The 11,604-nt window shown below is 39.7% G+C and overlaps 2 protein-coding genes across 3 annotated transcripts; one reads left to right on the plus strand and one right to left on the minus strand.

Moving 5' to 3' along the window:
- The first annotated feature begins 463 nt into the window (after positions 1-463).
- On the plus strand, positions 464-3,528 carry ankrd34c (ankyrin repeat domain 34C). The gene is made up of 2 exons (XM_059335776.1): positions 464-794; positions 1,743-3,528. Exon 2 carries the CDS (start codon positions 1,793-1,795, stop codon positions 3,389-3,391), a length of 1,599 nt encoding a protein of 532 aa, XP_059191759.1. The 5' UTR covers positions 464-794; positions 1,743-1,792; the 3' UTR covers positions 3,392-3,528.
- A 598-nt stretch (positions 3,529-4,126) lies between these two features.
- On the minus strand, positions 4,127-8,030 carry LOC131973870 (retinol dehydrogenase 11-like). Of its 2 annotated transcripts, XM_059335986.1 has the most exons (7): positions 7,800-8,030; positions 6,970-7,110; positions 6,491-6,682; positions 6,235-6,396; positions 6,004-6,120; positions 5,712-5,916; positions 4,127-4,701 (listed from the first exon to the last, which is right to left on the minus strand). In XM_059335986.1, the coding sequence occupies exons 1-7, from the start codon at positions 7,870-7,872 to the stop codon at positions 4,605-4,607; spliced, it is 987 nt and encodes a 328-aa protein (XP_059191969.1). In that variant the 5' UTR covers positions 7,873-8,030; the 3' UTR covers positions 4,127-4,604. The 2 variants fall into 2 exon arrangements, with proteins under 2 accessions (XP_059191969.1, XP_059191968.1); XM_059335985.1 differs by having other exon boundaries at positions 6,004-6,396.
- Between the last annotated feature and the right edge of the window lie 3,574 nt (positions 8,031-11,604).

The following is an 11,604-nucleotide window of genomic DNA, read 5'->3' on the forward strand; positions in this document are numbered from 1 at the left end:
ATTTCAATGTGCAAGGAAGCCAATGGATGTTCCACATAGGCATTTTCTGCAGAAGCAGTGTGATGGTGATCCAGAACAGATTTCTTTGTCATATTTTCGCTGTGCCCTTTATTACATGGCAGATGGGAAGACTGTCTTTATTCTAACAACTGGCACTGATGTTCCACACTGCAGACAGATTAAATCTTATTTATAGCACAGGCTTTCTATCTGAAGCATGGATTCCCACATTTAAAAAAGGGATAAAAGAATCTGCAGCAAAATTGTCATTCCCTCATTTCCATCAGGCCCAATGATTTTATTTACAAATTGCCCTTAAATACACACATGCACAAAATGTACATGTGTTTGGGAGGTGGTTTTGTTTGGGCGCTGCAGATATGAAGATCAGGACAGAGGTTTTCATCAGACGCAATTTATTTTGGTCGACTCTGACGTCAAGAGAATACACGTTTCATTCAACAAGCAAGAAAGTAAGTTATTTATAACCGCAGCATCTCCAGGTTGTGATCCTTGAGTGCGCAGTGAAAGGAATACTCCCCATTGGACTGATGTAGTGAGCCTCCATAACAAAAGCACCACTGCTCATGTGCTATGGTGCCAGAGAGGTACGGCGCCCTGTAACCTAAACTAGGACGCGTCGATGGGAACAGTCGCGACTGTAAAATAAGAGGTTTTGCAAAGAACTGCAACAAACTTTCTCTTTTGAATCATTCATTTTCTCCCCGATTTCTTCTGCCTTACAAGACAAAGCACCGGGCACTTTGAGCATGGAAAGCCTCTCCCCTGACCAGGTAAGAGAATTATCAGACAATAAGTTGCTCTGCGAATTTATCAAACTATAAAATCATTGAAAACGAAAGCTAATTCATCCAACTTTATGCCGTTTTCTTACCGCTTCTTCATCTTAGATGAGGCTGTAAATAAATAAATAAATACATACATACATAAATAATATAGGGTACTTTACATAAGATGTATGCATAATGGTATATATGAAATATTAATCAGTATATACATAATAAGCACAATTTCAAATGTAGGGTTTAACGGAGAATTATAAAACGACCAACCACTGATTTGTAATGAAGCGCGTTTTTGTCGCCAAGTTATCCAAAATGAGAACCATGGACAGCGACTCTTACGCCTCACAGGGTGCCGATATTAAATGTCGCCTGTCTAAGCAGATTATGTAGTGACTGTTTTAATTTTGTTAAAAAAAATGTCCTTGACACACCGTCTCTTAGTCATGTATTTTCTTAAAAGACAAACAAGGCTGCTGTTTTGCGCACTTTTGGGTTGATGGGTGTTTTTATTCGTCGTCGCCTCCATAAATAGGATAAAAAGGGCACAAACAAGCTGCTGTCTCGACAGAGATTGCGATTTCAACTTCGATTTTGCTATCAAAATATCATGATCACCCATCAGTATTTGTTTGAGAATCTAACAGGTGCTGTTAACATGCTGTTCCCTGCATGAACATGACTTTTGCGTATGGGCATGATCAGTTTCGACCTACTAAATATCCTTTTTTACACCTTACCTTCATCTGAATTATTATAGAAGGAATACATTTCCTATATCAGAAATCTGTAAGTTGTATCTATTATCTTTAAGTTGTAACAGGCTGCCACCTGCTGGTGGTGATGATTTAGCAAAACATCAGAAGAACAAACAATGTGAATCTTAAATTAAAAAGATTCTGCAATGTAAGCTGAACTCCTTCAATGATTTGTTCAAAGGGCTGTGAGCTGTAAGTTCAACACTGAGAAGATCTGTGATTGGCTGGGACATGGCAGACATACTGGAGCTGCGGACAGATGGGAACTCACTCCTGAAGGCTGTATGGCTCAGACGCTTGAGACTCACCAGACTCCTGTTGGAAGGAGGTGCATATATCAACGAGAGCAATGAACGTGGTGAGACGCCACTCATGGTGGCCTGCATGTCCTCACACGTCGACCAGCAGAGTGTGAGCAAGTCAAAGCTGGTGAAATATTTACTGGACAACCAGGCAGACCCCAACATACAGGACAAAGCCGGCAGGACAGCTCTGATGCAAGCCTGCATTCACAAGGCTGGGCACGAGGTGGTGGATCACCTGCTGAGCAATGGAGCTGATCCCAGTCTGGAGGACAGGAGTGGGGCCTCCGCCCTGGTTTACGCCATCAATGCAGACGATAAGCAGACACTAAAACTGCTCTTGGATGCATGCAAAGCTAAAGGCAAGGAGGTCATCATAATCACCACAGACAAGTCCCCGTCAGGCACTAAAACTACCAAACAGTACTTAAATGTCCCCCCATCACCAGAGCTGGATGAGAGGTCCTCCCCAGAATACTGCACCTCTCCATCTGACATCAATGTCACTGCATCTCCCACACCTGAGCAAGAGCAACAAAACACAGTCTTCAGCTTCCAGACCAAGCTGAAAACCTCAAGTTCGGCTTCAAAGCTTGCCAACGGGCAAACGTCTCCGACACGGCGGCCTGCAAACCCCAAACGTGCTCGCTTGCCTCAGCTGAAGAGGCTGCAGTCAGAGCCTTGGGGGCTGATCGCTCCCTCAGTCTTGGCTGCAGCCGCTGCCCATGAAGAGAGTAAGAAAGCCAGCTCTGATGAGGATGTTGTTGCAGGAGTAAATGGACTCTCTCTGAGTAAGAGGTCAGCTTTATCTAGACAGAGCAGCGTGGATGGCAAGGACTGCTTTTTTCCACTGGTGGGTGAACAACCCTGCAAAATGACAACCTCGCTATCAGTTCCTTTAACCTCCAAAGCATCGTATGAGAGATCTCTAAGCCAGCACCAGCCGCTGGCAAGGCGCAGCACTGTGCCCACAGAGCAGGAGAACAGCAGCTGCAGCAGCAGCAGCAGTGGAGTCGCTAGTCTGAGAGACACAGTGCATAGGAGACGTCTGGGGAACGATCACTATGACTCAGACTCACAGCTCTACTCAGGCTCTGCCATGTTAGACTCTCCTAAGGTCCCGGGGGAGAGAAGGAAACTCAACACGTCTCCTTTGGCAATGCTGACCAGCTCCAGAGAATCTCTAGACAGCAACGCCAGCCCATCCTCTCCCAGCACAACACACAGGCGTGCACCAGGCCTCCTAGAGAGGAGAGGCTCAGGCACGCTGCTGCTGGACCACATCTCACACACCAGGCCCGGCCACCTGCCCCCTCTCAACATCAACCCCAACCCCCCCATACCTGACATCGGGGCTAGTAGCAAGCCCTCGTCACCTCTGGCCACAGGTATTAGATCCATAGCTCCAGTAGCACCAAACACACCAAAGAGAGGCGGCCTCAAGTCCAAGAAGAAACTTGTGAGAAGGCATTCTATGCAAGTGGAGCAGATGAAACAGCTTTCAGATTTTGAAGAGCTGGCTCATTAGTTAGTGATGGTGTTTATGCAGCACATATTGTGGGGGTAGAAATGTTAACACCATAGATTGGCAGGAAGTACATCCATAGGTTCAGCTGTGTAGACTCGCAGCCATCTAGATGTTGAATAATGTAGAATTTATAATATATATATATATTATATAATATATATATATATATATATATATATATATATATATAAACTGAGCAATATAGTTAGACTTCCTCCCTGTGTTACACCCAGCCTGAAGGGTTTTACTCTTTTGACTTCACAACATCTGCTGAATATGTTTTACAGTTTTGAATGTAAATGCCAAGACACAGTACTTTTCCTCTGAACTAGCTCTCTTACATGATAATGTAATGCGTAGGGAACATACAGGGTCCATTTGTAGCCAGCAGGCCACCTGGGTGCACTTTGTGCATATGTAATTAGCACCATTAATGGACTTTCTTTTGAAAAGAAAAATGTGATGCACTTGTCTGAGATGTAGCTTTGAGTAAGATTAAATTTGACTGTTTGTAGCAAATTTGTACAAAGTGCCTTCAAGATAAAGAAACCTAAAAAAAAAAAGAGTGGGCAGATACATTTAATGTATTAGGAGCATTTTTAATTCATGATGATGTAACCAAAATGTGTTTTATTTCAATATTGTTGGTCTCACATGGAACAAAATGACGACTCAGAATACAGTTGATGTGAATGAATAAAAGATATGCCTTAAGAAACAGGTAAAACAATGGGCTATGTATAACAGCACTTTATTGCCCAGGATGAAAATTGCTATTAACAGTGTTACAAAAACCTTCAAAGCACACGTAATAATTATACAATTATTATATGATGAAACTAAGTAACATTGAATGACATTCAAGCCCTTAGTCAACACAGGCATTGGTGAAACTTGTCAATTAAAATGTCATTTCACGCTAATGGCAATCAAAACTAAAGATCATACAGCTTCCATGTAACTTACCTGTGAAGCATTGCTTCTGTTTAAGAAAAAACATTATTAAATCCATAGTATTTTTGCAAGTAGTTTGTTGTATATTCTGAATAAATGTCTATCAATTGTGAATTTCTGTCTGTTTTGCTCATTTGTCACATTAAGTATAAGCTCAGCTGATAGTAGCCACACAGACGCTCATTAGGAAGTGCACCGGTTGTTCCTCGGGCCTTTGTTACTATAAAGATGATGACAATCATCATTGATGTCACTGTGATTATGTCAGACCAACCATAGAGGCGCTGATATCCCACAGCTTTTTGGCAGCTTCATCATCCAGACCCTGAGGGGCCGCTGTTTTAGGGGCGCAGTCGCTGTAATCAGTGTAGGATTTAGTGTTAAACATGTGAATAAATCCGATACCACAGTGCAGATTAAGTCACAGGAACAAGTTCTCACTCAGGATACAATGATGAATAAGGATAGGAATACTTAAAATACAGTAAAACTGCAATATTTTGTTACTGAGATACTGAGATTATTCTGTGATGAGCAATATACCGACATATTTTCTTGTCTATTAGGTGGGAAATGTTCCATTGCCAGCAAAATCATTTTCCAACAAAACAGGAATCAATAATAATTTGTATTTATTGGCCCCATGAGCCCCGGATTTAAAGAGTGGTTAGTGTTAATATGTTTAATGGTACTATTAATGTACTATTACCCAGTGACTTGATAAGCCCCTGTATTATCTAGTTCAGGTTTTAAGTTGTAGTGATCAATATTTTTTAGACTTAAGAACATGAAGAAAAAGGCCTTTTACAAGTGTTATTTTTCTTTTTCTCTGTCAGAATATTTTTTTTAAAGTGTACTAATGAATGTACTCCTCTTTTTGGCCTCAATACCTTATTTTGTATGTTGATAATTTGCATCAGACAAGGAAAATTGAACTCCAGAATTATTCCAAGTTTCTCAGTGAAAGCTCTGCTAAGCACACTGAATCCTACCTGGCCAGCACCAAATGGCCAACAGGCAAAGTTAATGACTAGCTGTAATGGAACATGTAGCAGCTAAAAAGCTATTTTCTTCCCTCAGGAGTCAGTGAAGAGCAGAAAAAGAGGGATTATTGGCCAAACATTCATCAGGTGGCCAGGATCATGAAGCCAACATGCATACTAATGTCACTCCGTGTCTGCTGGATGAATGATTCTTGTTCTATGTTTTTCTTGGGCTCTTAAGCAGGTTAAGTGATTGTAATTGAGCATAACACATTATTGATGCCAGTGTTCTGACACAGAATCGCAATACCTTTAGATATTTGGTATTGATAGAGGCTGTCACTAATATTGAAACTAGTCTGTACTGATTAATGTTGACTGACCTGTAGTAGAGTCCACTTTCATTCTGCAGGCTTTCCTCCACAGCGCAGTAGATGGTGGTCTGAGCCCCTTCTGTTGGAGACTTAATGAAGAACATGAATGGTGTATATATAACTTTCTTCCACAGGGGCGTTCTGGGCCATAAGTGTCGGCCCAGCTCTGTCCGGATTACTCCAGGATGGAGGCTGTATGTCGTTACTCCGGTACCTGCAAAATGACATATTTAACTAATTCATTCACACAATATATGAGTTGACGGTTTATTAAATCCTGCATAAGGTGTGGTTTCAATACCTTGCAGCCTGTTAGCCAGCTCCCGTGTAAAGAGGACATTAGCTAGTTTACTTTGTGCATAGCTTTTCCAATGGTTGTAATCTTTGTCCAGGTGTATGTCATCAAAATAGATCTCACCTGTTGAGTGAAAGCAGTATTCAAAGTCATGGTATTTAATATTAAACAACACTGAAAGGATCACATCTCTTGAAGTTAAATTTAAAAAAAAAGAAAGATTTTGAAAAACTGCACCTTTTTCATGAGCTAAACTAGAGACATTTACGATGCGGCTTGGGGCCGACTTCTTCAGGAGATCCAACAGGCAGCTTGTTAAAAGGAAGTGGCCCAGGTGGTTCACACCGAACTGCATTTCAAAGCCTTCTGCAGTCTGCCACTTTGGACAGCTCATGATACCTAAAAGTCATAAATAAAAGTAAATAAAAGCCTCAAAGTTGTTGAAATATAGTTTATAACAGCATCAAGGGTCACATGTGATTTATGCATCTACCTGCATTATTGATGAGAATATCCAGCCTCTTTTCACTTGCTAGGACGTCTTTGGCTAGTTGTCGCACCGACTCTAAAGATGCCAAGTCCAACTTTTTGACCACAACATTATCATTTCCGCTCCTCTTTTTCACCTCTTCTGCAGCTTTGTTAGCTCTGTCCATGTCTCTACAGGCCAGAATGACTTTCGCTCCTGAAACCCAGAAGCAAAACTTGTTTGTTTCATATTAAATTACATATTTAACCTGTTAAAACCCTCCTGCATGGGTAGGGTTAGGGGGTACGGGAAGGGTAACTAACAACTTGAGTCAAGTGTATGGCAGAAGAACTGGAAAGCCAAAATGCTGTATGGGGTTACATTTGAAAGGTAATATCTTCAAGTTTCTGAAGATGTGCTTGTTTGGCAAGTGGCTCAAAAACACAACAAAAACTACATCAGCTCCAACAAACACCCTTCTAAAACTAGGATAAGTCACTTACCCCTTCTAGCCAGGTCAACTGCTGTTTCTTTGCCAATCCCAGTGTTGCCTCCAGTGATTAAGACAGTCTTTCCATCCAACATCACTTTGCTGTGACACACTCCACCTGCTGTCCATTTCTTCACACTAAAAAGTGCCAGTCCTGGAAGACAGACAGAACACAGTTTAAATGCCTCTCCTCCTTTCATGGACAGCGGAGAAAACTTCTCACTGAACTGCAGCTTTTTATTCTGTACCAAAATATACTCAATATCTTCAAGCAAAAATGCCAAATATTTTCTTGAAGAAAATCCTGAAAGATGAAAAATGACAAGAGCTAGTTTTAGCATTTCAAACTAATTATTTTGCTGGTAAATAAGGTTTATGAAAACAAGCTATTTTAAGCCATCAGTTAAGACCTGTGGGACATTTTGATGAACATTTTCCTATACTTTTGTGACATTTGATGGATGAAATTATTAATGCATTTAAGTGTTGTCATGATTGAAACGTGTCCAAACAAGCTCTAGAGAAAGTCTGTTTTGTGCGCTTTAATAATTTTGTTTTGCCTGTTTGTTTTTTGTTTCAGTATTGTATTATGTTTTGCCCGATCCCTTTTTTATTCCCATCTAACTTCATTATGTATTTAGCCTTGACAGTTTTATAGTCTGTCAGGACTGAGTGGTAACGATTTCGTTATTGTTGTCAAAGAATGTCTGTCCCTGTGTATATGAGCACCATCTACTAACTGAAACATGACAGACTGTACACAGCATATTTTCAATCAATAGCGTACAAGTAAGGGAGTTAGCACACAGACCAGACTATAGATGCAAAAAGTGCATACATTACCTGTTCCTGTGACCACAGCAGTAGTTCTAGGGTACTGGGAAAGAAACGATCTTATCGCTGTGAAGATCTGCATTGCTAATCCTTGCACTGTTTAAATAACGGAATCAAAGCTTTCCCTCCTAAAGTCCAATCACAGCGTCAACACTGTAACTCTGTTTAAAGAGCTATAAAATTACATTGAACCAACAACCACAAATGCCCTCAATACATGAGAGCTGCATAACGCGTGTTATGCTTCCTCCCGGAAGTCCCGCCTACCACCAGTCTACACAAGAATCCTATTGGTTGCTCTCACTAATTCTCTTCCATAGTTATATTTTCAAGAAAGTTTTAAAACCTGTGTTGCTGGATAATCACCTCGCTCTGTGCCTCAGAAAAAAATACATTAATAAATAAACACCGAAAAAAATATATAAATGAAACAGTTAAAACATTTAAAATATGGGGGAAGTGAAATAATAAATAGTTGCGAAAAAGAAGAAATAAAAACAATAACATAAATACGTAATAATAAATATAAATATAAATAAATACAAATGCAAGTTGGGAATAAAACATCTGTTTTGAATATTTATCTTTTTTTATGCATTTTGTATTATATTTTAAGTAATTATGTTCATATCTGTGTTCATCTGTGTTTCCTCCTGCTTCAAGATCGTTTCCTGGTACGAAAGGTTAAAATGTATGTAGCAGTTGAGATACTTAATGTAACATTGCTATAAAATGTTGGTGGACGGACAAATTCACAATCTGAAAATCACATAGAAATACACCAGCAGAGGTCCCTGTAGGCTCACCCACACAGTCTCAGTGTCTTCTAAGGGAGTCCAGCAGATGGAGCACATACATCATATCATTATGTTTTTGTTTTGTTTTTTATAAATCCCCAGTTACCAATCAAGTCTAAGAATATTGGGAAAGCACTTTATATAGCATTATATATAAATTACATGTGAAACTCCTACGAGCAAATTGTCTCTGCTGCTGTACGAGCAGACAAAAGAAGAAGCAGCACCGAGATGACAGTAATAACAGCATTACACCCTCAGATGGGAATTAAAGCCTGATCAGAGCTGCAGCTGAGCAGCTGACTCTTGAAATAAGACATCAAATTACTTGTTATTGATGAGAGTAACGTTTTTAATACGTCAAAAGTGAGACACATATTCTTTTAACTTTAAAGCACAATGGAGGAGCCTGGACAAGTACTAAATAAAGCTTTGACCTTGGTTTTATGGGGTGACCTCTGAGAGTGGCTGTGGATAATTACTGAGCGTCTGTGAAGGCGGGCAGCATGTGGCGACTGTTTACATACCATAAGGTCAAAGGTTGCTGTAGAAAGTTAGAAGATTATGTAACTGCTACTGTCCCCTGTCTGACCGCAATAACCTGCTTTACAGTCTCTCATTACATGTGCAGAACATAACTGCAAGTTTCAGGGACAAACACAAATTCAGGAAATGTATTTATATTTTGATCTTTTTCATGCAGCCCAAGACGTTCTATGATTATATGACATTTTAATTTGGCCTTTGCAAATCAAACCTTTGTAAATACAGGCCCCCTATTCTCATGTGAAAGAGAACTTCAGAGGTGACCTGCGTGTCTCTTATTCTGGCTCGACACCAAGCCCGTCATGTGACTGCTCTGCACACTTCCCCATCTCTCTCCCAGTATGGTAACCTTCCCCCTGCTAAAATTAGAGGGCCCTCTGTCGAGACTTTCTGGAATGTGACTATCCTGTACCCATCCTGCAGATGCTAGGGGATCTCAATAAATGTCTGTTTTTAATGTTTACTTAAGTAACATCCTGCTCCACCATAATAAGTTTCTGTGCTCTTTTTATTTATAAAGCTAACCCTGTATGGTGATTTTTTTAGTTTTTAGTTACAAAATAATAGTGCTGTTTTTCATCTTTATGTTTTTCTGATCTGAAAGCACATATTTGTAGATCTTCTGCATAGTAGCACAATGAGTTTCTTTGTTAACTGTCTCTTCATTAATAAACAATAAATAAGTATCACAATATATAGTTGCACTTCTGTCTGAACTGTTTTCTACATTTGTTTTAACAAGGTAAACTGCTAGTATTACATATTTCTGCAGATGTCTGCAAGTACTATTCGTTGTTAACCACATTTGCAAATGTAATATATTTGATCTGTTTAGTGGTGAAAAGTTTTTTATGTGCATCCTAATAAGCTTGTACAAACATTCTATAGACCTGCAGCACTGAGTTTGTGCATATTTTACACACAGTCATTGTCTTCTATTTTTATGACACATACAAATGTGTTATTATGATTACTATTATCAATTTATATTGCTTGAAGAGTTCATTTGCAGAAACACATATCTCTGTTTTGATGCATTTTCCTAAACCATGTTTTATTTGGGGTGTACTTCGGTGAATATCAATCAAATTGCTGTTGGGATGTTTTGATAAGATAACCAACCTGTTTTTAGGTTTTCCTAAATCATGCATTTTTATTATGCATTAAAGGGGAAGTCCATTACAATGGTATTGGTTCATTCTTTCTGAGAATGACTTTTATCTGTTTTTGCAAATGAACTCTTGTTGACTTATGCTATTTTTCTTTGCTGTATCATAATTATATGTTTGTGCATTTCAGTGGGTTCTCATCTATTTAATAATACATAATGACTTTCTCACAAGTATGATGTATTCATATTATGAAAAATGGCTTCAAATGCTTGTTGCCTTAAGGCAAATAATCAAACAACTGGAAGAATTATTTCTGAAAACACTAAATTGTATTTTTGTCCTTTAAAGATGAATTCTTCTACTAACACATCTTCAGGGCAACTTTCCACCCGTTACTATTAGTTTGCATACACAATGTATATATTGTGGGCAATCTAAATTGATTGATGAATTATAAGAGTCTTTTAAATACACCTAGAGTTCAACAGATGTTCAGCAAGTCACACATGACACCAGTGACACCCTCAGGCTTTCTGAGAGCCAGGGGAAAAAAAGTGCACCAGCTGCATGCCGTGGGGCAACAGCACACAGAAAGTTTTCGTGCATATAGGAAAATCTATATGGCACTGCATGACATTTTCTATATTGGAAGTACATTAATAAGCACTCTGCATCTTGTTTTCTCCACTGGAGATGAACCATAGAGGGCACACATGTTATCTTGCACATTGGCCTATTGTAGCTAACTTTATTTTGTTTCATCTACCACAGGGCATCCAAGAGGGACACTTTTGCTGGATGATGCCACCAAAGGGGGCGAGTCCACCAGTGCATTGGACATGTGTTGGCAAGCTTGATAAAAGGTTTTCAGTGGGTATAGTTAACATGTGAAACAGTTAAAAAATCTGGCTCTTTCAAATGATGTCATCTGGGTTATTTGGTGCTTGAGCCACATATAATTATTCATTCATTTTGTTTAACTGCTTATCTTAACGTGGGTAGTGGGGGGCCTGGAGCAAATTGGGTGAGAGGTCCCACAACTTAATAGAGGAGGAATAATAAACTACTGGAGTTTTCCTTTAAGGTGTAAAAAAAATTGCTGCACACATTCAATACTAAATTATCCCCAAACTAATTGAGAGAATAAATGTGTAATTTCTACAGTGTATGGACATATTGGGCTTGCAAGGGAAGACACCAAGGATCAATATTCTACTTTGTAAGCAGCAGTGATGGCAGGCAGTGACCTTCGCCTGGGGTCATCCTGCCTTGAGAAGCCCGGAGTTACCTCGCGCTGTGGTGTTGTCTAGACGGAGGTGAAGCTGCAGTTAAACCGCTAGTTTGTCTCGGTCCCTCCTC

The sequence above is a fragment of the Centropristis striata genome, chromosome 6 (assembly GCF_030273125.1).
Source record: "Centropristis striata isolate RG_2023a ecotype Rhode Island chromosome 6, C.striata_1.0, whole genome shotgun sequence".
Classification (NCBI taxonomy): Eukaryota; Metazoa; Chordata; class Actinopteri; order Perciformes; family Serranidae; genus Centropristis; species Centropristis striata.

What these genes read in the sequence shown, in the direction of transcription:
- ankrd34c (XM_059335776.1), top strand. Translation starts at nt 1,793, where the DNA reads ATGGCAGACATACTGGAGCTGCGGACAGATGGGAACTCACTCCTGAAG.
- LOC131973870 (XM_059335985.1), bottom strand. Translation starts at nt 7,872, where the DNA reads ATGCAGATCTTCACAGCGATAAGATCGTTTCTTTCCCAGTACCCTAGA. An exon ending in AGTTGACCTGGCTAGAAGGG is followed by an intron (nt 6,683 to 6,969) that starts GTAAGTGACTTA and finishes TCTGGGTTTCAG; the next exon opens with GAGCGAAAGTCATTCTGGCC. An exon ending in GCTGGCTAACAGGCTGCAAG is followed by an intron (nt 5,917 to 6,003) that starts GTATTGAAACCA and finishes GTCATTTTGCAG; the next exon opens with GTACCGGAGTAACGACATAC.